Genomic DNA, 25,199 nt, shown 5'->3' with positions numbered 1-25,199 from the left:
GGGTAGAGAATTCCAAAGATTCACAACCCTCTGAGTGAAGAAATTTTTCCGCATCTCAGTCCTAAATGGCCGAGCCCTTATCCCGAGACTATGACCCCTAGTTCTAGACTCCTCAGCCAGGCGAAACCATTTCTCCGCATGAGCATTTATGCTAGACAAACGTAGACATTGGGGTGATCCAATTGAATAATTTAAATAATTTAAAATGATGAAAAGACTAGACTGTGTGTGTGGATAGACTTTTTTAAATTAGATAGGTTACGGCATTGGAGGAGTCATGCATATAAGCTATGTAAGCGTAGAATTCGGTTAAATCCCGGGAGGTTTGTCTTCACGCAGAGGATTATGGACACTCGGAATAATTGTGGTGATTGTGGATTTGCTGCAACAGTTCAAAGAGGAGCTGAACGATTTCCTTGCTGTGGCTAATTTTGCTGCATACAAAAGGTAGATGGAATGCTTGGGCATGTACCTCCTGGTCACTGTGATTTCCTAAGCTTATTTTGATTGCCTTAGGGGGCCAGAGAGGAATTTCCAAGATTTAGTTCTTCCCTGAGTTGTCCTGAAATTCTTTTATCTGTTTTTTGCCTCTCCCAGGAGATTACATTGTTGGTGGTGGGAGGGAACACTAGGTCATGATGCTTAGTTGCGTTGTGCCTGTTTGGGGGAAGCTCGGTGAACCAGCCAGCCTTCTCCTGCCTTTTGTTTTCATATGTTAGTATGAATGTTCACATATATAAAATTTTACAGTCAACTTAGAAAAAAAGAAATTCTTCCTTTTTCTAACAAGAATTTCAACATATAATTGCAGATTAAGTATGCCATGTTGTGTGGAGAAAAACAATTGTCTGGGAATAATGATTTTTTTTTTACTTGTTCTTGGAATGTGAGTGATGCTGGCCAGGTCTCGTTTTATTGCTGTTGCCTAGTTGCCCTCAGAAGGTGGTGGTGGGCTTTCTCCTTGAACTGCTGATGGCACTCGCAATGAGCCTTTGCCTTAGTGGTGACATTCTGGTCTCCGAGGCAGAAGGCCAAGGGTTCGAGCCCCAATCCGGACAGTCCCAGGTAGGTGGAGACTAGAATATGGTCTCTCAATACTGGGTTGACATCCAACAGGGTGCTTGCGTCTAGGTGGAGTGACCACTAGGAGCAGTGGTAGTGGTCCCACCTCTGAGTCTGGAGGATTAGGTTCAGGTTCCAATCCAGACAACCCCGGCAGTGGAGACCAAAGCACAGGCTCTGAATACTGGATCAACGTCAAGTAGGGGTACTGGCATCCGATGAATGGGGTGAATGCCACCACCACACCCCCACCCAATTGTAAAGGGTAGATGGGGCTCTTTAGTCTTGACTGTAGCCCACCTAGGAGCAGGTACTCCAAAGGTCAGGAAGGTAATGGGAAAGTACCTCAGCTACTCTTCCCTAGCAACTGGCTCAAGAATCTCAGGTGTGAGACTTGAGTGAGGACCTGCTCTAGGGCAGAACACAGCGGGTAGACTTACATGACGGTTTTAGGTAGAAGATTCCAGGATTTTGATCCAGCGTTGATGAATGAATTGAGATGCTATGAAAATAAAAACAGAAGTCTTTGATCCACATCAGGTCAGTCAGCATCTGAACAAGGAAAACGCATTAGTGCGTTGGGTGGGACTTTCATTAGAATGGAATCTCTTGAGCCTGTGGGGTTTTTTTTCTAGATGCTGACTGACTTTCGTTGTCTTCCAGCATTTTCTGTTTATTTCAGATTTCCAGCACTCCTGGTTGTTATTTTTTACTTCTGACGACACCATGAGCTGAGAGAGTGAACCTTGAACAGTTCATAAATGTCAACTGAACCTGGCGCTGAGATTGCCTTGTAATTGGTCCCATGTTTTAAAAAAAATAGAAATTTATATGCGGTTCAACTTGTATGTAGTTTTAATCTATTTTTATTTCTGCTGGTGGCGATTGACATACTGGGCACCAATGATCAGGGTGCTTCTGTAATGTCTGTATTGAAGGACTAACAATTCTGGTATAATCAATGCATTGAATTTATTGATTGATAATCAACTGTTAAATAATAGAAAATGACTTTCAGTATATATACTATCCAGTTCAATCTTCTTTACAACTGTATGTAAAGAGGGAGCCTACATTTATATAATACCTTACCATGTCTTCAGCACAAACCTAAAATGCTTTATCGTCAATGGATTATTTTTTTGAAATGCAGTTAGTCTTGTTTTGTAGGTAATGTGGCAGCCAACCTGTACACAGCAAGGTCCAACCACCAGCTAATGAATAAATAACTAGTTAATCTGTTTTTGATGGCATTGGTTGAGGACACCAAGAACAGAGAGACCTGGGAGTTCACAGGCACAAATCTTTGAAGGTGGCAGGACAAGTTGTTAAGGCTGTTAAAAAAGCATACGGGATCTTTGGCTTTATAAATAGAGGCATAGAGTACAAAAGCAAGGGAGTTATGCTAAACCTTTACAAATCACTGGTTATGCCTCAGATGGAGTATTGTATCCAATTCTGGGCACTGCACTTTAGAAAGGATATCAAGGCCTAGGAGAGGGTGCAGAGGAGATTTATCGGAATTATACCAGGGATGAGGGACTTCAGTTATGTGGAGAGACTGGAGAAGGTAGGATTGTTCTCCTTAGAGCAGAGAAGGTTAAGGGGAGATTTAATAGGGGTGTTCAAAACTATGAAGGGTTTTGATTGAGTAGTTAGGGAGAAACTGTTTCCACTGGCAGAGGGTTGATAACCAGAGTGCACAAATTTATGATAATTGGCAAAAGAACCAGAGGGGAGATGATGAAAATATTTTTTATGCAGCAAGTTGTTATGATCCGGAATGCACTGCCTGAAAGGGTGGTGGAAGCAGATTCAATAGTAACTTTCAAAAGGGAATCAGATAAACACTTGAAAAGGAAAGAATTGTAGGAACAAGAGCCAGGGAGTGGGACTATTTGGATAGCCTCTGAGTCAGGAGAGTTGGGTTCAGGATTCACTCCAAACAGTCCCAGTGGGATTAATTGGATATCTCTTTCAAAGAGCCGGCACAGGCACGCCGGGCCGAATGGCCTCCTGCTATGATTCTATAACCACCTGAACAAGCGCACAGGACCTTGGTGTAATATCGCACCCAAAATACGACACCTCCGACAATGGAGCACTACTTCAGTACTACGCTGAAGTATCAGACTTAGATTGCGTGCGCAAGTCTACAAGTTGGGCTTGAACCCGTAAACCTGTGCCTCCGAGGTGTGAGACTGATACAACTGAACCAAACTGATACCTGTAGGATCTACAGTATCTTGGTGATTAGTAACAATTTTGATTATAAAGTGAAGTGCTGGAGTGGAAAAAATACCGTACGATTGGGTTCATTAGGGTATTGGTTACTGTGGAACACTGCATTGCATAGTGTGTAAAATATTTTAAATTATTTATACAAGTGTGAACACTTGTGTTGATGGGGGTGGGGGGGCGTTGGGGGGAATGGTTGGTGAATGGCTGCTAAGTTTAAAATCTGCTCATTGTATGTTTTATTTCCACATCATTGTTATTTTAAATTGCAAGTCCTAGAGTCACTTAAGCAGACATTAACTTGCACATGATAAATTAACAGCTATATCTGTGAGCGATAGTTACACAATTGAAACTGATAATGCACCAACTGGTTTGCCAAGAAATCTATGCTAGAATCAGGATTTCTGTAAGTTCCAAGAAAAGGACGTCCTAGCATGTTTGCAAATCATTATATTGCAGCCTGTTTCATTATTCGTTCGACCACTTCAGTTAAACAAGACTATTGCCTCACATTTTGAAAAAATAACGTTATACAGAACTGAATCCTTCTTTTGAAATGTACTGGTAGCGGATTGACTATTTAGCACGCTGAAAATCAGGAGTGGCAATTGAGGAAAATTTTATGATTGGATCAGAATTTTAAAGTAAAATACTGCGCTTGTGCACAGCACTTGATCCAATACAAGAGAATGGGAAGGCATTATATGTCTGTTTATCTGTATTTGATTGATTCTGTTCTTTTCAACTGAAATTACAAATCTTGGAAAGAAAGAAAAGAAAAGACTTGTATTTATATTGCGCCTTTCATGACCTTAGGACGCCCCAAAGAGCTTTACAGCCAATGACGTACATTTTGAAGTGTAGTCACTGTTGCAATGTTGGAAACGCGGCAGCCAATTTGCTCACAGCAAGCTCTCACAAACGGCAATGTGATAATGACCAGATAATCTGTTTTAGTGAAGTTGCTTGAGGGAATATAAATATTAAATGTTGTCCAGGACACTGGGAAGAACTCCCCTGCTCTTCTTCGAAATAGTGCCATGGAATCTTTTACGTCCACCTGAGAGGGCAGACGGGGCCTCGGTTTAACGTCTCATCTGAAAGAAGGCACCTCCGACAGTGCAGCACTCCCTTAGTAATGCGCTGGAGTGTCAGCTTAGATTTTTAGAAACCCTTGAAGGGTTTGAAAAGCATCGGTCTGTGACAGCGTTTCCACACTGATTTCCCCGATCAGCTCGGGAGACCGCAGGCCCACAACTCCTGACTTTGCCATTCATTTCTTTAAACGGACAAAAAATCACGGGTTGTGGGCTTGAGCAACTTCCTGAACCGAATTCCCCCTGAGCGCTGCTCCTCGCTGGGGATGCCCGATTGTCGAATCAGCTCTTTAGTGCATCGGTGCCAATATACTGCAGCAGAAATCGCGCTTAAGCTGGTATGCTTCAGTGTCTTAACTCGTCACCTCAAATCGCTTCCACCGTTAGTGGTAAACTTCTAATTATGAGTGTTTGATGGTTTAAAATCCACAATCCAGGCACCTCCCAAGTTTGGAAGGCGAAAATCTATGATTGTATGGCTGTGCTTCTTAACAGATCATGCGGACACATTACAGAATTATCACTTCTTACATTTTACTGAAATTTTGTGTTAATGCTAAACATCTACTTAGTAATTAATCGGACGGAACTTAAAAGATTCCCTTGGAAGTCTTGTGTTGCCTTCTTAAAGCTGCATGTCCTCACTTATGGTTGTTCACATTAAATTGATTACAAAAAAAAATTAATTTGAAATTCATTTTTTTTTGAGGATATTGAGTTAGAAAGTCAGTTGAGTTGAACTTCAGGAGGCGTTAATCTTCATGAAAAAGTGCGTTAACAAAATGTTTTTTCTTGTTAAACAAACACGCCACACAACCCAGTAAAAGTACATCATTTTGTCATTCCATATGGTGATGTTGTTGCAATGAAAATAATACTCGGCTCCTCGATGTATCCAGACAGACAAAAAAAAAAGCAGCTTTTTCATGAAGACAGTGCAGCTTGAAGTCATTGTGTTTTGTTTCTGTCTCACTCACTCGCTATCCCACCAACAATAGCAGCATCATATTGCATGTTGAGAAAACAGGAAGCAACCTCCACTTTAAAAAAAAGCTTTCGACAAAAGCTTCCAAGAGGAATACAAGTCACATATCCTCTTGTGATTGCCAGGTAGGTATAAATGGCCGGGGGATGGGGGGGGGGGGGGGAAGGGACTTCAGTTTATGAGAAAATAGTGCTGCTGTAAATGAACATTTCAAAGCAGTTTTGAAGAAGAATAACTAGCAATTTCAGTTAGCCTCATTTTTTTTCACCAATGTTTAACAATGGCTTTCCTGGAGACATTGGATTAGCTTTAGACAAGAGATTCCAAGAGGAATAATTTTAGCTTGTATAAACTGTGAAAATATGTACTGTATTTTTCTCACAAAAATAATATTTACGAGTGCCTCTACTTGGGAGAGTCCTCTCGTTTTGAAATCGGTATTGAGCCATCACAGCTGATAACTTGTTTGTAGTACCAGACTGGAGCCAAGTCGACACCTGACTGTTTGACCCCTTTAAAATGGTGCAATTCCACAAAAACTTGATTTAAGTCCATCTTCCAGATGATTTCCCAAAAGTCAATGTCCAAACATGTGGCATTGGCTTTGCTTTCCTCGTTACTCTAAGCTCTGGCAGGACTGAACGCAGCCAGAAATCACTAGGCATTCTTGCTTTCCCCTGTTGACCTCCAGCCCTCTCCTCCCTGCCCCTACTGCATTTGAAGCAGGTTTTTGGAGCACAAATCAGCGACGTATTCTTCTATTAAAGTATCAAAACTGGCCATGTGGGTGCTTTTATTTCAGCCAATCTCAGTTGCCTCATTTAATGTTAATATACAGAAGAGCCACAGCATCAGCACAGCTGTGATTACAGTAAAAGCAGGAGGGAATGTCCATGAGATGGTTAATCAGTCAATGAGGCAAGAACTAGAGTAAGGGGAGAGGAGACAATTGGTAGAGGTTAAAAGAAAATTGAAGAGAGACCAAAATTGTGCTCCATAAATACAGATGTTGTTGAAATCGAGTTATAAAAAGCACCTGAACAAAAAGCTTTTTGTGTTAAAACGATCACATCTGGGCTTTTACTGATCCACTGTCAAAACGTGATCTGATGCAAAGCTAAAAAACGACTTGATGTATCTATCCTCTGTATGGTGATGGGATGTTTCACCAGAAAGTAAAGTCCATAGCAGTTAAAATGTAGAGGTGCAGCCGTGCGGGTTTGGTTACATTTACCCCGAGTGTGTTTGCTACAATAAATCTCGACAGGATGCAGAAATAAAACTTGAAAAAAAACAGGTGGAAAAGTTCAAACTCCAACAACACAAGCATCCGCTGCAACACAAAGTTACTTTCGAAGCCAACATGGTGCTGCTTGAGCAGAGTTTTCAGAGAGCTGCTGCTGGATGTTTCGAGAATTAAGAGTCTGAAAACTCTCTTTTGTAGAGTGACAGTCCCCTACCGTAATAGGTGAGTTAGTGTTAGTAACAGAGTTAAACCTCTTTTCACCTTTCTGAAGTGATCCACAATAGAATCATAGAATTTTACAGCACAGAAGGAGGCCATTCGGCCCATCGTGCCTGTGCCGGCTCTTTGAAAGATCTATCCAATTTGTCCCACTCTTCCGTTCTTTGTTAGCTTGTAGGTTTGGCCATCTGAATGATTATTGTAATTGAGTCTGGGTTGGTGTAAGTTTGGAGCTATCTGCCGATCAACACTGAAATGCAAAAGAAAGGCTTGCATTTATATAGCGCCTTTCACGTCCTCAGGATGTCCCAAAGTGCATTACAACCAGTGAAGTACTGTTGAAGTGTAGTCATTGTTGTAATGAAGGGGGTGTTAAATGTTAAGTACAGTAGCGATCAACTTGTGTGCAAAGCATACGGTACATGGGCGTTGCTGCTTAAGGAGTTAAGATCCCTATTTGTGTTGGGGTTACTTTGGTGAAATTACAATAAAGAATGAAACCCCCAATTTATATGAAGGTAGCACTAGTTTGAAGTTGGCTAGTTTTTAGAACATTAGTGCTTAACATTTTGCTCTGTGAGAGTACAGCCAAATTTACCCAGTTACTAAAACTGATAAGTTAGATTAATGCATGCCAGCACAGCAGTGAAAGTAGGTGATGGGATAACCTGGCAACATTTTACAAGCTATAGATGGCGAGTACACCAAACTGACCACACTTTCCACTTAACGCTTCAGATGGCACCAACGTCTCTTCAACTTGTTTCCCGTGGAAGTCTTTGGTACTGGTCCTTTGTCTCAGGAACATGCTTGATGCACAAAAATTTTCGAGTAAGGTGCTACCTCAAGATTGGTTAATATTTGTCAGCTAGTTTATCCTTAATTAAAATCTTAGATGAAAAGCAATCGATTGTATGCAAATAGGCTAGACAAGAACAAATTCCACTTTTATCAACCTACTCTATTAGATAATTTTGAGGACATACGTTTATTGCAGGCCGCTTCTGTGTGAACTAGTTTGTAGTGCATTTTAGCTCTCTATGGCCTCATCCCCCCCCTATCTCTGTAACCTATTACAGCCCTCCGAGATCTCTGCACTCCTCCATTTCTGGCCTCTTGCATATCCCCGATTTTCATCATTCCACCATTGGCGGTCGTGCCTTCAGCTGCCTAGGCCCGAAGTTCTGGAATTCCCTCCTTAAACCTTTCCGCCTCTCTCTCCTCCTTTAAGACACTCCATAAAACTTACCTCCTTGACCAATTTTTTTGGTCACCTATCCTAATATCTCTTTATGAGGCTCAGTATCAAATATTGTCTGAAAAGGCTCCTGTGAAGCGCCTTGGGACCTTTTTATCAGGTTAAAGACGCTATATAAATGCAAATTGTTGTTGTATTCTGTGGAATCTGCTCCGTTTACATGGTGGGCTAGGTTTTGGATCACAGTTGCCTCAAATCGGGATTGGGGTTTTTAATTTTCTGGCTGCGGTTCTTTCTCTGTGTTGGGAGGAGTGGCCCCTAACATGAAAACTGCTTTGCTGCGCTGAGGGCTCAGCCTGCTCACAGACAGAAAACCCGGCTGATTGTGGCTTTCGGTGCCAGCCTCAGCCCGTGTTGCTCTCTGGAGCTGTGTCTTCGTAGGTGCAAAGAAAAACGCAGGGGCTTCTCTGTCACTGCTGGAGGCGCTCGTACCGACCCATTCATTAGTTCTAGAACTGCAGCTTAGAGCCAGAGCTGCCTCCAGTGTCAGTGGTGTAATGGAAATGGAGGACAACATTGTTCTTACAACAACAACTTGCATTTATATAGCGCCTTTAACGTAGTAAAATGCCCCAAGAGGCTTCACAGGAGCGTTATCGGACAAAATTTGACACTGAGCCACATAAGGAGATATTAGGACAGGTGACCAAAAGCTTGGTCTAACGAGGTAGGTTTTAAGGAGCATCTTAAAGGGAGAGAGAGAGGTAGGGAGGTTTAGGGAGGGAATTCCAGAGCACAGAACCTAGGCAGCTGAAGGCACGGCTGCCAATGGTGGAGCGATGAAAATCGGGGATGCGCAAGAGACAAGATTTGGAGGGACGCAGAGATCTCAAAGGGTTGTAGGGCTGGAGGAGGTTACAGAGATAGGGAGGGGGGGGGGCGAGGCCATGGAGGAATTTGAAAATAAGGATGATAATTTCTAAATCGAGGTGTTGCCGGACTGGGTGCTAATGTAGGTCAGCGAGCACAGGGGGAGATGGGTGAACAGGACTTGGTGCAAGTTAGGATACAGGCAGCAGAGTTTTGGATGAGCTCAAGTTTACGGAGGGTGCAAGGCAGGAGTCCGGCCACTCATGGATTTCCAGTAGCAGACACAGAATGGTGCATGATTCTGTTGATTGACAAGGACCTCCTCATCACCCAGGAGTGACTGGAGTTTACGTGTGAGTTATAAAAGGTTTTACAACTGAATGAATGAGTCTGGCCACTGTATTGCAACATCATTTTCGTAGCTGAATAGAAGCGATGGGGCTGATTTCTTTTGATTATATGGAGACAAGCTGTCAAAAGGCCTATTGCAGTCATCAGAAATTTCTGGTGACTATTACCGTAACAAAGAAGGTTTATTTTTCTCGTGCTCCATTCACAATCTATATGCCTGCCATGTGCGTGTGTGATGAAATAACAGTGTTTATTAAGTGGCTTGTATCAAATAGATGCTGCATGGCAAAAACTAGCATTATTAATGGTTGCTGTTCCCCCTCCCACCCCGGCTTTTCCTATGGTAACAGCTGTCTGGACTTGAAATCAGGCAGTTAAAAAGAAAGAAAGACTTGCATTTACATAACGCCTTTCATGACCTCAGGATGTCCCAAAACGCTTTGCAGCCAATGAATTACTTTTGAAGTGTAGTCACTGTTGTAATGCTGCCAATTTGCTGTAATGCTCGAGGGCAATTAGGGATGGGCAATAAATGCCGGCCTTGCCAGCGACGCCCACATCCCGTGAACGAATAAAAAAAAAATTTGCGCACAGCAAGCATTATGATAATGACCAGATAAACTGTTTTCTTTCGGTGATGTTGGTTGAGGGATAAGTATTGGCCAGGACACTGGGGAGAACTCCCCTGCTCTTCAAAATGGTGCCAAAGGATCTTTTACATCCACCTGACAGGGCAGACGGGGCCTCGGTTTAACATCTCATCTGAAAGAAGGCACCTCCGACAGTGTAGCACTCCCTCAGTAGTGCACTGGAGTGCCAGCCTAGATTTTGTGCTCAAGTGGGACTTGAGCCCACAACCTGCTAACCCAGAGGTGAGAGTGCTACCACTGAGTCAAGGCTGACACTTATGTTAAATGGGTTGCCGACTCACTATCCCCCGTTTTACACTATTGCACAAGGTCAAGATCTACCCCCATGCGCCTGAGTGGAAATTAGTCTTCAGTCTGCAACACATACCCCACATGTAACAAGATTTAAATTTACTGTTCTCAAAGCCACCAGCAATCCTGCCCCGTGAAATTGTGTAGACAATTGCACAAATCCGTTTCTAACTCCTGCACTCAGCTGAGAGTGAGGAAAATTTAAGGTGCAGCCATCTGTCCATGAGCAGTAAGTTAATAACTTGGGTTAAAAAGATGTCCTACCCCTCCCCGTCTTCTTTCCTCATGGCTAACTTGGTGGGATAAGGTACCACTGGTGCTGGCATCCCTCCATTACCTTGCCCCAAGTAGTCATTCTTCATAGGTATGTCTGCAGAGTGTTTGACAGTGGGGTTTATTGCCTCCTATCCCAACGCTCATCCACATCCACTTACAAGCACTTTCCAGAAAGGTGGTCACTGGATAGAGATCGAGTAGGAACCCTAGCTAATTTGATATTTCCTCTCCAATCCTGGAACACAGTGGAAAATTGCCGCTTCCCATTTGCCACCCTGACTCAGCAGCTCACCTGGCACAGACCGGGGCTCAAATCTGGGGCTTTCATGCTGAATGTGCCTTAAGGGAGACAGTCTGGAACAGTGAATACACAAGTACAGTATCTGCATTAGCTTTTACTTACCAGATTATTAACATTAAAACCTTGAATTCTAACCAAGTTTTGGAAGTGACTTCATTTGGGTCATGCTATGAACTATGTGAGCAAGTAGAAACACATCTGCCCTTTTGTAGCCAAGTTGATAAGCGGGAATTTCACGAGTAAGGACTTCCAAAACTCAAGAGGAAAATATTGTCAAGATACTTAGCGATGTTTCATTGTGATTAATAGCTGTTAAACTAGGAAGGTATTTACATGTCAGCCATGGAAATGACATTCAAGCACACAAAGTAATTTGATCATTAAAAGATGAGACAGCAGGGGAAGATATTCTCTGTTCTCGATTTGTAACTAAGTTGGAAATGTGTTCTTTATTCATGTGTTTATTATTTTCACTTTAAAAGTGAACAGAGGAAACCTTCCCCCAATGGGTCAAGGTGCAAAGAATGCAAACGCTAAAATAAATATGTGAAGAACATTAAAAATTACGTCTCCCTAAAGTATACCGGTAAAGTAATTTCAGCCAACCTAGGCTCTCATAGATTTTCTAATAGGTTCTATATATATATTTATATTTTTCTGCTTACTTTCTTGGCCTAGAAATTCAATTGCATAGAGCCTGCTTTTGGGTGAGAAACGGGCGCTGTAGGGCCCAATATGGCGTGCGCCATGCCCGTGTTTAGTCTGCACCCGAAGTACGCTGCATGTTATAGTGATACCAAGGGCTGCCATTGGCCATTTACACTGCCTTCAGTTCCTTTTCACTTGTAATAACTCTTATTGGTCTGCTTTACATCTTATGAGAAGTTGAGTGTGCTCGAAGAGCATGATAAAAATGGAGCAACAGTGCTATCTGGTAATGGAATTCTATGTGAGGTGTGTATCTGTTTGTTCTAGTCTATATAAAATCGCAGTTACTATATGATATATTTTGAGTCTCAGGGTCACTGTGGTGGAAGGATGGAGAGGGGGAAGGATGAAATGAAATGAAATGGGACATGTAGCCTGGGCCCTGGAGTACAGATAGGCTGACAGTAGCAAATGCAACGGTGAAGGATCGGAGAGCGTATAGGGAACTTTTTGATTTCTCGTCCTTTGGACGTAATGGATCTTTTGCCAGTCCCTACCCACTTTGCATATTGTTTTATTTCTGTTTTGGATCTTTTTCTGAAGAAAATCCACAGGTTAGATAGTTTTGTTGGAGCCTGTTGACTGTGAAACTATTAAGATTCAGATCTTCTGCTTTTTTTCCCCCTCCCTACAAGTTCACTTTTTCAGTTTCAGTCTTGGGATCTGTAGTACAAATGGCAGTTTGGGACATTTTTGTGGCGGTGGTGGGGGGGATTGAGAGGAAATGGTTTGGCTTTAGTCCACAGACAATTATGAAATTGCTGATAAACCAGAATTCAGCCAGGTGAGAGAACAGGATCTGAGACTTGTTTTTTTAATGACAATTCTATTGATTTGGGATAATTTTGACTTTTTTCTCCCTCCCCCTTCCCTATAAAATTATGAGGGGCCTAGATAGAGTGGATAGGAGGGACTTATTTCCCTTTGCAGAGGGGTCAATAACCAGGGGACATAGATTTAAAATAATTGGTAGAAGGATTAGAGGGGAACTGAGGAAAAAAAAAATCACCCAAAGGAACTCACTGCCTGAGAGGGTGGTAGAGGCGGAAACCCTCATTGCATTTAAAAGGTGCTTGGATGTGCACTTGAAGTGCCGTAACCTACAAGGCTACGGACCAAGAGCTGGAAATTTGGATTAGGCTGGATAGCTCTTTCTCGGCTGGCACAGACATGATGGGCTGAATGGCTCCCTTCTGTGCCATAAATTTCGATGATTCCTTCCATAGTATCACTTTAGATTAGAAGAGAGTTTGATTGGAAAGTTCTGTCCAGGACTTCACCTAAGACAGGAAATTCATTCATGGCTAAACTCATATTCTAAAGAGAATAAGTTATGGCAGGAATGATTACAAAGCAGTAATCACACAGAAGGACCCAGATGACATCAATAACCATGACCACACAGTCAGGTTACACCACTCTCAAGTATTGGGAAATTCTTCCAGCTGGCTTCACTGATATTTGGGGTTGCTATTCTGCAAGCAGCTGATGTCACGTGGGATACCAATGACAGGCAAGCCCCATTTTGTTGGTGTGCGATTAAGTGCATGGTGTAGTATTATGATGATCACTAAGCTTATTGAATGATCATCAAAAGTTAATTATGGAGAAATAAAAATATTAGGAGGCGAGTAACTTAGGAGCACGGTCAGGGAAGGGTCGAGGGGTGGGGGGCAGCGGGAAAAAGTCATGTTTATTCCAGTTGAATTTCTATCAGAATATGTCCGTATCCTCCTCCAGCCCTACAACCCTCCAAGATCTCTGCGCATCTCCAATTTTCTTCACTCCACCATTGGCGGCCGTGCCTTCAGCTGCCTAGGCCCTAAGCTCTGGAATTCCCTCCCTAAACCTCTCCACCTCTCTACCTCTCTCTCCTCCTTTAAGACGCTCCTTAAAACCGACCTCTTTGACCAAGCTTTTGGTCACCTGGCCTAATATCTCCTTACGTGGCTCGGTGTCAAATTTGTTTAATAATCGCGTTCCTGTGAAGCACCTTGGGATGTTTTATGATGTGAAAGGCACTTCATGAATGCCAGTTGTTGTTGTTGTTGCATAGTATGACACTAAAGTGAATGGATTTAGCAGCACCAATCACAAGTTTCGGCAATCAGTGTGCGTTCTTTTATATACGCTAGTGTCAAGCACAACTGCAGTGGCTCTGCAATGCACACGTAAAGGTTCCCGCTGAGGGAAATGGGATCACGTCATTGGCTGGCAGCCGACTGTGTATTCAGAGTTGTTTGGCTGGAATTTGCTGAAAGCTTGCGACATTATAACACGCCGAATTTCCAGGAAATTATGGTGTGAGATTCATAGCAGGAAATGAGGGTCCATAGTTAGGACAGTGTTTTCAGAACCCAGCGTCAGAGCTCATACTTGACAACAAAAATCATTTGTTTTTCTTAATCAGATTTCAGTGCCTATTGTAGTCTTCAAATGTGACTTTTTGCCAATCAGTTTGGAGGAGAAGAGCGGTTAACTGAACAGTTATTTTTTGTGCTACTTTAGTATGGTTTACAATATCCTGATTACTTTGCTATCAGTGCCGGAGAGATGAGAATAAAATGCATTTTGTTTAATTACAGCCAGAAAAGATAACTGCTACAGTGCTGGAGAGCACACAGGCAACTTATCAGGGCCATTATTGGGCGGCTGCCTAATTTGCAGCAAAGTTGGAGGTGTCACAAGCCTACTGTAACAGCTCGTGTGCAGGACCTTTGCACTTGTCGCTCGCATTGTGAACGTGCTTGGCATCTTGGGCACGCTGTGGGCCTTAGGTCTCTATGCCTATAATACGGGGAGCTTCAGAGTTACAGGTGCCTGCCAATGTATTATAGGGTTCATTAAATGAATCCTGCTGTAGTTACGTATGTCAGTAATTTCTTCAATTTAAAAAAATAGTAGTCTCGGTTAGATTGCATTTGTTGTGCTTGGCTCCTTTAAATACAACATAGTATTTGATTTGCTCTTTGTTGTTCCTCAGTAGAGGTTTGCCCCCCCCTCAAATACGTCCATTTCTATTGTCGATCCACTTGGTTTGGTAATTGCGTTAGTTTTTGTTGTGCTGAATTTGCCCCTTTTGTACTGTGAATCTTGCATATGCACAAAGGGAGTAATTTTGACTTTGTGTGATAGTGTAAAGCAGGTGATAGAGAGTCGGCAGCCCATTTTACTTCTCTCCCGATTGGCTTCAATGGAAAAAAAAATCGGGGCAGATATAAAACGTGCTGCCGATTCGCTATCGCTCATTTTACACTATTGCACAAAGTCAAAATCTGCCCCCAATTAATGTAAAGTTGCAATGTTAGGGGAAGGTCCATACAGAAATGCTAAAAGTGCATTACAGTCCCGTAAGGGAGAGCTTCACCCAAAATAACAAACCTGATACCAAATGCTGCTGACATGGCACTTTCAATCGGGGGGAGGGGTGCTACTGAAAACCCCCGACCAGGAGGGGCTTTCTGCGCCTGACGGCAAGAGTGTTGGGTTGCCCATATCGCAGGGTTGGCGCCAATGGAGCTTTTGCCAGCTGAGGTAATCCCGTAGCACAAAGTATTAGCCTAACTTTATTAACGTTGTCTGTGAAGCTATCAGAATAATCAAAATGATAACTTCAGTAAAAACATTTCTGATCTTTTTTAAGTGAACTCTGTGCTTTTGGATGTGACTTGTCCAAATACTAACCTACTAACTTGCATGTTGCAACACGTTCACCGCAGCCCTTGAATCAACTCTGTAACTAGTCTAGCAAAGTTCAATTCATGTTCAAGGATTTTGATAAGGGGCCTTATCAAGTACAAAAAGTATAAAAGCAAAAGTAGCCCAAAGAAATCAAAGCATAATGTTAGGGTCTGACAGGTCTCTTCCATTTGAGCTAAAAGATCCCCATGTACCCCTCTCCATTTGAAGTTCTGTCCAGCTTCGGGTCACACCATTGGTCTCGGCTTGGTGACCCAGTTTGGAACCTACACTGCCTTCCCCACCCCTTCTTTCATAAGCACTGCGTTCCCTTCTGCGTTTGAGCATCAGTGCTTCTTGCACGTGGACTTCTTTGATTTGCACAGACCATGCAATCCACTTGAGGATTGCCCATTTATTCATGTAACACAATAAAAAGGGCCTGGAAGGGGAGAAAGAGAGAGAAAACAGCCCTAGGAAAATGTATTAGAAATATCAGATTTTTTTAAGAAGATAAATTTATGCTGATGGCGTTTTAGAATAAACAAAGGAACAGGAGTAGGCCATTCAGTCTCTCAAGCCTGCTCCGCCATTCAATTAGATCATGACTGATCTGCACCTCAAGTCCATTTACCCGCCTTAGCTCCATATCCCTTGATACCCTTACCCAACAAAAATCTATTGATCTGATTTCCCTCCGAAATGACCTAGTTCTAATTTTAGTATAATGTCCCCTCATTCTTGATTCCCCCAAGAACTCAACATTAACTGAAACTTCAGTGATAAGTGAGATGTGAAAGAGAAACCTCTGTTTTTAAAGATCTTTTAAGTCCAGCTACTGAACATTAGCAAAGTATGCTAAGTTGACTATATTAATAAGCGTTTTTCCTCGGATGGATGGAAGAAGCAGTCAAGAAAGCCTGATCTGACATGAATCCAGCTATGGACCTTCATATGAAAGCTGGGTGCCCTGAAGATACTGGTCTGTTAGAAATACTCAACATAAGGAATGTTAGCCCAGTGATCAAAGTACCTGTGGTTATTCTAAGATAGTGTTTTTTGATATCAATTTCCATATATTGTGCATGATATTTGAAGGAATTTCCCAGGTGCCAGCAAATTCTTTGCTTTCCAACATAAAGCATTGGAATTGAGCAGAAACCTGTTCTCACTGAGAACTGCTCATCTGAATTGTCCATCCTGTGTTTGGGTGGAAATTTTTTTGGGCCTTGTTAAACTCCACCAAATGGTAGTGTGTGGATCCAATTTAAACAGGAATTGGCATCGTCATGCACCTTAACTAAAATCTTCCGTCACATGCTGAATTTAGACCAATGCAGGGTATGTTTAAAAACTCTACTTGCGCAAATTTGTAAGATGACTGATTGAGAACAGCTAGAGGGGTTGTTCTGTTTGAGAAGATTGTGGATGGAGGATGACAGCAGTGAAACAAAGTAGGATAATCCAGGAGGTAGGATTTATAATGGAAGGATAAATTGTCATGGTATGTAAGGAGTTCTGAGTGAGGAGGCCATCAAAAAGTTTGTATTGATTGCTTTGGATCTGGAGACCGTTTTCCCTTGAATTTTTACCGCTGTACCTATGATAGCTGGTTGGAATCTTTTTGCCACATGCTCCTTCCAATGTTATTCTAACATTGGTCAGAATAAAATCTTAAGGGTTGATTGAGATTTCCATGGATCAATTTTAATGCTTTGTTCATTTCTTCAAGCGGATAATTATATCTGAACTTAATCCTGATATTCGCATACACGGCCTTTGCAGGGGTCAATGGATAGTGATCAGGAGAGGGTACCATGCCTGATACTTTCCTCCACTCTGTCTAGCCAGGGTCATTGAGATCAATTGTAGTGCCCCACCACTGCTCCAGCTGTGAACTGCAAACTCTGCACAGACAAGAAAGTTGAGGAGCTGTCAAGGCAGCAGTTCTTGTGTTTATCTACAGACAGAGAAAACAATTAGCTTCTTTGCTGAGGATTAAACTAGAGAAATGGAGGGCCAATCCACCACAAAGATTTAAAAAAAAAACAACTGAGTCTAAATTTCAGGTTACCATACTGACCAAGAGCAGTTGCTTCATATTTAACTAAAAACTTAATGCACCTTTCCTTTGTCTGGATAGTCACTGTGCTTTGTGAATGAGCACAGTGGAACCTCCATTATCTGTGCCCCAATTATCCGCCTGACATTTTTCATGGTGCAAAGACATTTTCTCATTGCACAGCCAATCTTGTCTGATCAGACATAAGTCAACCTCATAGCTCAAGAAATATTACTTTCAGTTTACAATGTGCTTGTCGTCTTTCCTGTGCCTAAGGTACTGCTGTAAGTAAGGCCTAAATTTGGGTGCTCTTGATTATCCACTAATTTCCATTTCTTTTCCATGTGTTTAATGGAGCTTGACTACAAGCAAAGATTTATTGGAGATTAAAGATGCATTGACTATGAGTGACTGGACCTGATTTTGTCAGCTTATACTAGACAACAGGTAAACTGGATAAATTAGATCAGTACTGATTTAGGCAACAGTAAGCAACAACAACAACAACTTGCATTTATATAGCACCTTTAACGTCGTAAAACAGCCCAAGACAGGAGCGATTATCAAACAACATTTGACACCGAGCCACATGAGGAGATATTTGGATTGGTAACCAAAAGCTTGGTCAAAGAGGTAGGTTTTAAGGAGTGTCTTAAAGGATGAGAAGTAGAGAGGCAGAGAGGATTAGGGAGGGAATTCCAGAGCTTAGGGCCCAGGCAGCTGAAGGCATGGCCACCAATGGTGGAGAGATGAAAACCGGGGATGTGCAACAGGCCAGAATAGGAGGATTGCGGAGATCTCAGGGCGTTGTAGGGCTGGCACTGAATTTACCATCCAATCTTCTGACCAGATTGTTGGTGGAGATTTTGTTGGTGGCTTTATAAAGTCGAGGGGAGTCACATTTCCAATTCATTGTAATGATTTTATTGTGATTTGTTGGTTGTGTTGCATTACTAGAAGTCTTAGTTTTATCCACTGCAATTATTTTGTCATATTGAATGGTTCAGCATGGAATTCTGGACAGAACTTTTTTGTTCCCCCTCTTAAAACCCAAGGGAAATCCTCCAGACATGCTCTATTGCCTATTACCTAGATGATATAAGTATTTCAACAGATTTATCTGGTCATTTATCTCGTTGCTGTTTGTGGGACCTTGCTGTGCACGAATTGGCTGTTACGTTTGCCTACATAAGTGACTACACTTCCGAGAAAAGTAATTTGATGGCTGTGAAGTACTTTGGGACATCCTGAGGATGTGAAAGGTGCTGTATAAATGTTCTTCCTTCGAAAGAAGGATGAAGATGTGTAGAAAGGATGCTGTCACAAGATCGACCCTACTGAATACCTAGTCCAGTGTAATGCAGAAGGTAAAGTCTCTCAAACTAGCATCACAATAGACATTTGGTCTTCCGTGAGTGACAATTATAAATTTTGTCGCTTTTCAAATTAGCAACCAACACCAATTTTTTTTACTTCGACCTGCATAATGATCTAATGAAGCAAAGTGTATAGTAGTGTAGACATCAGGATGCATTCATTCCTCTCATTGTCCAGCAACATGATGACTGATTACTCAGTCTGCCCCTGCACTTTGTGCATGTTATTGTTGAAGATGTTGTTGGTTATGACACATTTATTGCAACTGGTGTCGAAAGAGTATTGCTGGACTTGCAAAAGCGGGGGAGGTAGTCAGTGGCACTCAGGTATTACCGAATATTTTTCTCTTGTTCTTTTTCAGTTGATGACGAGCAGCAGCCTCTTTGCTGTACCAAGTGGAGCTGCTCTGAAAATATGGCTAATTTCCGGACACAGCTGGGACTGCTACTGTGGAAGAATTTCACCTATAGAAGGAGACAAACAGTAAGTGCTTTTATTTTAAGGCTTCCATTAATATGAATGGGACAACTCCCTGAAAAGAATGGACTACGAAACGACAGTTTGTTGAACATAAGAACAATGGCAAACCGGAAAAGACCCCCTGGTCCATCCAGCCTGTCCCACACAATTGTGATACCTTGTGTATCACAATATATATACACTCTCCACACCACCCAAAAACCATGTGATCTCCTGGGAGAGGCGAAAAAACAGATAAAAAGCTAGGCCCATTTGGGGGAAAAAATCTGGAAAATTCCTCTTCGACCCCTTCTAGGTGAGTGAAACTAGCCCAGGAGGTCACTCTGGCCCTGATAATTCTATGCAGTGCCTACCTTTTGTACGAGGTGATCTCCAACCCAGCCAGAAACAGGTCTAGCTCTCGCTTGAAGAATAAAGGTATGACTGTAAATGGCAGTCTGTTGAAATCAATCTGACACAGTTACAGTCCTCACTTGGTCCTTTCCTGCTATCAATTTCGCAATTATTTATACAAAACTACAGCAGTGGTAGTGTAGTAAATTAACATATCAATACTCTGCATCATGGTAGAATATGGGTTTTCTCAAAGTGCAGTTGCACATTTCCTTGTGTTTTTTCAAAGAGGGCATTAGTAGAAAGTTGGAAGCAGGTTTCCTGACTGCTCTCTTGATCTGAAAAACTGTGTGTGTGGTGTAGAAGACAAACATACAGAGTAGCTGAAAATAAACAGCTATAGTAACCTATTGCCCTTCAGGTTGCAAAAGCTTCTGGTTCAGTTTAGTATTCAGGGAAAAGGTTTCTCGTAGTTTAGTAAACCAGTAAGATACCTGCTAATTTTACTGAGCTTTACAGTCGGGTATGACCAACTGGGCCATGCTTCCTGTGCCAGCTTGAAAGATTTGGTGCGTGGCAGGAGAGTCGGCACCCCCATGGTGTGGTAATTGGACCTGGGGGTTGGTAAGAGGGATGAGAGGAGGGGGATTGGGATTGGGGGGAGCAAAGACAGAGGAACTAGCTCAGTGGGGGGATTAAAGAGGGAATGAGCTCCTTTTCCTTCCACCAGGCCCACATTTCGATCTCAGCAGGGGTGGAATCGTTACCCTCTTTTCTGGGTCAGATTTATAACTTTGTGAGGCAGCTCTGATCTTTCCGCCCTTCATTTCAGTCAATGGGGAGCAAGTGTTGATTTACCTTTTCTCAATGGAGCAGTGCGGAGGGTGGGAGGGGTGGGCGAGAAACATTCATTGGTTTTCTGAGGTTGCTCTTTTGGGAGTAAGGGCCGGTGAGGGACTGCTAATGGGCCCTCCTGGTCCTTCAGTGACCTGGCCAGCTGAATATCAGGTCATACAACTGCTAAAAGAGCTCATTTCTTGGGGAAACAAAGATGCCAGAGATCAGCAAAGCTGCATTTAAAAAAAATATTGAAACCGGCGAGGAATAATGTTGACGATGTCTGTATTGCTTATACTTTGGATCCGTTAAAAGAGGGAAGGAGCAAAGATTAACTGAGTTGACAATTGATTCTGGTGTGTCGGGGCTGTCTTGCAGCCTTTCTGAATGCTACCTTACAGGTTGGAACACAAGAGTGCATTGAAGTTGCGAGCAGTGATATTTCAGCTACAGAGCCGTGGGTGTTAGCCAATGCCCACTTCTTACAGCCGCAGGTTTGGGGAAGGGTCAGAATAGTGGAGCTGTGACGTAACATTAGAGGAACCCCGACTGTAGTTAATGGGTCAAGTGGTGTGGCCTTCACAGCGTCACCTATGAAAAGTTGCGGCCACTCACCATTTTTAATATACTAGTGTTCCTGATTTGTACTTATTAGAAACTGTGCTAAGATCACCCAAACTTAATTTGCTTAACATTCTTTTAGCTGAGACAAAGAGGACTCATCCATCTATCTGTCTGTGTTGGATTCAATGTTAGGTTCAGGATATTAGATTTTTAATTTATCCGTGAATACTGAGCTAACAAATATTTAATGTATTCAATATAAACAATTCTCGGTTCTGTTCAAAACATCCATCATTGGAGACTTACAAACATTGGAGTGAGAATTCCTATGGTTGCATTATGTTTGAAGACTTTCTCGTCTGTATTTCTAATGAAATTGTAAGCGGGTTCCAAAAGAAAGTGAACAGAGGAGATTGTGAGGTGCATTTACAACGTTGCTATGCTTGGCGACCAGATGAATTAATACCCTAATATTTTTTGCAGCTATTATGTGACAGGTTCAGTGAGGCTACAGTCCCGGTGTGGAGCCTTGCTGGATGGGAGCATGGTTAGGAGAACTGGGCTCTAATGTTATAGTTCTGTCTCCAATTCATGTTCCGACGTAGCCCAGTTCAGGATCAGGAGTATCGCTGAACTTGCCCTTTTGTGAAATGAAAGCCAAATGAAAGCCTTTCAGTATTCAAAGGGTTAATTACAAAACAAAGTTCTGTTTCCTCCAAAATGCTAAACTAAAAGAAAATTGTGATTTCCTTTTTCTTATCTGATTACAATTTTTTTTTGCTCCTTTGGAATTGCTTCACAATCTCAAACTGTCCTCCTTCACCACCCTTTCCTATATTCCCAGTGCTTTCTGTTCTTCCAGCATTTTCCATGCCATTTGTCCTGTGAAAATGTTGGCTACTGCTGTACAGGGGAAAAAACAATTGTCATTCCAGTCTGTGCTGTGGTAAGGGAGAGTGAGTTGTGATGTGCTCCTGGCTTGGGAATCTCAGTGCCAGGGCCCCCATTGAGGTTAACTTTCCTTCGTGTGAAGTTACGGAAAAGTTCTTTTACTCAATATCATTGCAAGTAATTTGCCACACTTGACAAATAATTTTTGTATTTTTAGAAGTGTTTATTTTCCTCCTAGTAAGTGAAGTGAAAGTTTGGTACCAAGACTTCTTAATGAAGTTGAAACTCTTCATTTTGAAGTTGTTCTCACTTCATTTTATGACGTGAAAAATCCAATTAATTTAGGAGTGTTTCTGCAAGATTAGCTACTGCTCTGAATGATCCCTTGTAAGAGTCAGAACTTTGGCATTGACTGTTTCGCACCATATAATCTTCAATTTATCTTATATCGAAGTCTATAACCATAATGTTCGTGACAGCTGTAAAGGAACAGAGGACTTCTTAGTATGCTGGAAAAATCGACGAGGGCCATTACCCAAGATTGCACAACGCTGTCAGTCTGAATCTTGTCAGGTTACACTGCCTTCTGGCCTCCTTTTTCCTTTGCAATGAGGCTTTCAAAAGTAAAGTGGGGCAAGTCAAATGTCCTACCCATACGTAATGTTTGGGTTGAGCTCAGCTCCCTGTACCCTTAGTTCTTGGAGCATTCGGGTGGGAGTTGATAGGGGATGAGTACCAAGTTATCATGTTTCAGCATCCAACATCAGAAATGTCCCAGAGATAGAAGCCCCAGTAGGAGCTATTTTATTAAAAAAAGCTTAAATGCTTTTACTGTCTTTCTAATAAAATATTCCTTTCATGCTTTCATTGCAAATGGGGGGAGGAGGTCTAACACCTAGGAAGAAAAAAAATCATACTGCTTGTAACCTAGCTGCTTTTTATGGATCTATCTTCACATTCCATTAAGAACATGGCAAAGTTAAAGGTGATCTATTTTGGTTATGGGAGTTAATGCCTCAGAGTTGAGTAGTAAGCTGTCAAGTGACCCTTTGATTTGAGGTCTGTACTGTTTATAGTGGATAGAATATCTTATTTTAATTATGGATTTTTTTGCACGCTATTTTGCTAACAAGAACAAATTACTATTGAGTGGAGGTCAGTTTATGCTGTTGAATTATACTGTGCTTGGAGATTATGTGGAGAGGGAGAAACAGTGATATGAACACTCAAATCAAATTTGCTAAATGTAGATAACGACTTCACATAGAACTGAATAGAACTATGTACAAGATGTAGGTTAGCATCAAAGTAGAAAATTGGGTGCATGCATGTTATTTCACAATTGTAACTGATCATTTTAAGGGGGCATGATCTTCATCTCAGGGGAAGGAAGGACAAGAGCTGGAACAGCCAAATATTGTACGCAACAAATCGTTCATACATTTTTGACGCTTAATTACACAGTATCCTGATTATGCCAGTTTGTAAAAATACTTTCTGACAAAGACAGCGCCTGTTGAAAAATAACATGATCATTGTATGCAGCTCTATTTGATTCTCTGATTTTTATTTTTGACATAATTGTGAGCAGGATGATTGGAGTGATGGAACTTCTATGTTACTTTAATTTGTTCTTTTATACCAAATGGATGAAGTTATGGCTTGTGTTTTATTAGAAGCCTGTTCTATTCATACAATGCCTTTTTTCAATCTTTATTTTTTAAAAGGGGGGAACCAACAGATTTCAAAGGCTTTACTTCCCATCTGCTTTAGCCCTTTCAATGGACTGAAATAATGTATCTGCATCACATTCAGCAATACAATGGGATGCCATTTATCGAAATATCACTTAGAGAACTAAGCAGTTGTCTGAACCAGCATGCCCTATGTGCATAATACTGCATATTAGTTTCTGTGCTGAATTAATATTTAATATAGCACAACATTGGAATTATGACACAGTCAGTTAACTGAACTTCCTTTAATCATGTTAAAAGTGAAAGCTACTTATAGCAGATAGGTAGCTTGTCCATAGAGTATTGTGCATTTCTGCAGTGTCCTAGAACTGTCTAGGCCAAGGCAAACTCATCTAGTTCGTAATAAAGTGATTACCTAGTAAAGCCTAATCATAACTTATAGCCATCAACCATAACATCATACATTTAAGACAATATAGAAACTGTGGCTCAGAATATGTATTGCTCAGTGTCTCTTTAAATCAAACTATGAAGGTGTCGAGTTCTATCCTGCTTGGGCAGGAGGCAGGCACTAAAATTGGCCTGCATGTTCCCGGGCTAAAACGTGGAGGTGAAAATCACCTGAGGTTCTTGCTCCTCTCCAGTGGTCCCTGTTGGAAGGGTTCTTGTTTGGAAATTGGATGAAAGCAAGATTGAGCTTGGTTGTGATGGCTTTCTTCGGTCAAATTGCCCGCAAGTACTCAAAGTTCAGGCTCATGTGAAGAACGGACTCCTGGAAGAGGTACCTTTTAATCTGTCACCTCCCGTGGAACCGTATCCGAGTACAAGTTGTTCTCTTTAGAAGTGGACAGGTGGGGGGAAAAGTCCTGGTGAGAAAAATTACTTGGGGGGGAGACAGAATTCCAACCAGTCCTCTAGTTATATGCTTAAGAAGAGATCCTGGTGGAACATCTCGACATGTGAATCTTTAAAGACACCTTCTCTTCCATAATTGCAATATTTTTCTTTGTATCTTTCAGTTTCAGCTGCTGATTGAGATAGCGTGGCCTCTTTTTCTGTTCTTCATATTGATCTCCGTGCGACTCTCCTATCCTCCTTACGAACAACATGAATGTAAGTGTTAATCAGTGCCTCAAATATTTTTCAGGCTGTGCCGCACATTTTGTTTGGATTTTTGTAGCCTAGTTATATATTTTACACTAGCATTGAATCCTTTTCCCTCGACAAATGGCACAAAAGCCTTGATTTCTCCCGTGCCATCTGACACGTTGATTGGTTTGTTATTTGGGCAGTTCCTGCCTTGTGTTGTGTTATTTCTGCCTCCAAGTGAAATCGAGAGGCAGGTAACCAGGCAACAGGCATGATGCTGTCGGTATGTGCACAATAGAAAAATGTGTTTCATTGCCTGGCTCTCACTTTAAATTATCAACTTCAGATTTTTGTTAGGGTTACAATGTGACAGTTTTGATTGTTAAAGGCTGGGTGGATTAAATATCTGCAAAAATCAAACCACTTTACTCCCTTAACTTGAAACGACTCTAAAAAAACTTTGGTCATCACTTAATTGAAAGGAAAACGATTAAACCATTTAAATTATAAATGTAGGCTATCTTCTTTACTGCAAAAAGAAAATGGCATTGGATGTGATTCCCACTGTAGTCTCTGCTCCTCAGGGGACACAGATAGGAGTGAGGAGTACTAAGGGGATGTGGGACACTGTAAGAGACGTCACAATGGAAGCATGCGGAGTCATCCATTATGTACCAGCCTTCTGTGGTGTTTGTT

At 41.8% G+C, this 25,199-nt stretch overlaps 1 protein-coding gene across 1 annotated transcript in view; it reads left to right on the top strand.

Annotated features, from left to right (window-relative positions):
* The window catches only part of LOC137321267 (phospholipid-transporting ATPase ABCA1-like), a 138,660-nt gene that overhangs the window by 3,931 nt on the left and 109,530 nt on the right, over nt 1-25,199 (top strand). The window contains exons 2-3 of the mRNA XM_067983613.1: nt 18,974-19,095; nt 24,434-24,527. Coding sequence (XP_067839714.1) covers nt 19,027-19,095; nt 24,434-24,527 — 163 coding nt within the window. The 5' untranslated portion in view covers nt 18,974-19,026. The remainder of the gene's footprint in view (nt 1-18,973; nt 19,096-24,433; nt 24,528-25,199) is intronic.

Source organism: Heptranchias perlo, chromosome 4 (genome assembly GCF_035084215.1).
Source record: "Heptranchias perlo isolate sHepPer1 chromosome 4, sHepPer1.hap1, whole genome shotgun sequence".
Classification (NCBI taxonomy): Eukaryota; Metazoa; Chordata; class Chondrichthyes; order Hexanchiformes; family Hexanchidae; genus Heptranchias; species Heptranchias perlo.
This window is presented reverse-complemented; position numbering and strand designations above follow the sequence as displayed.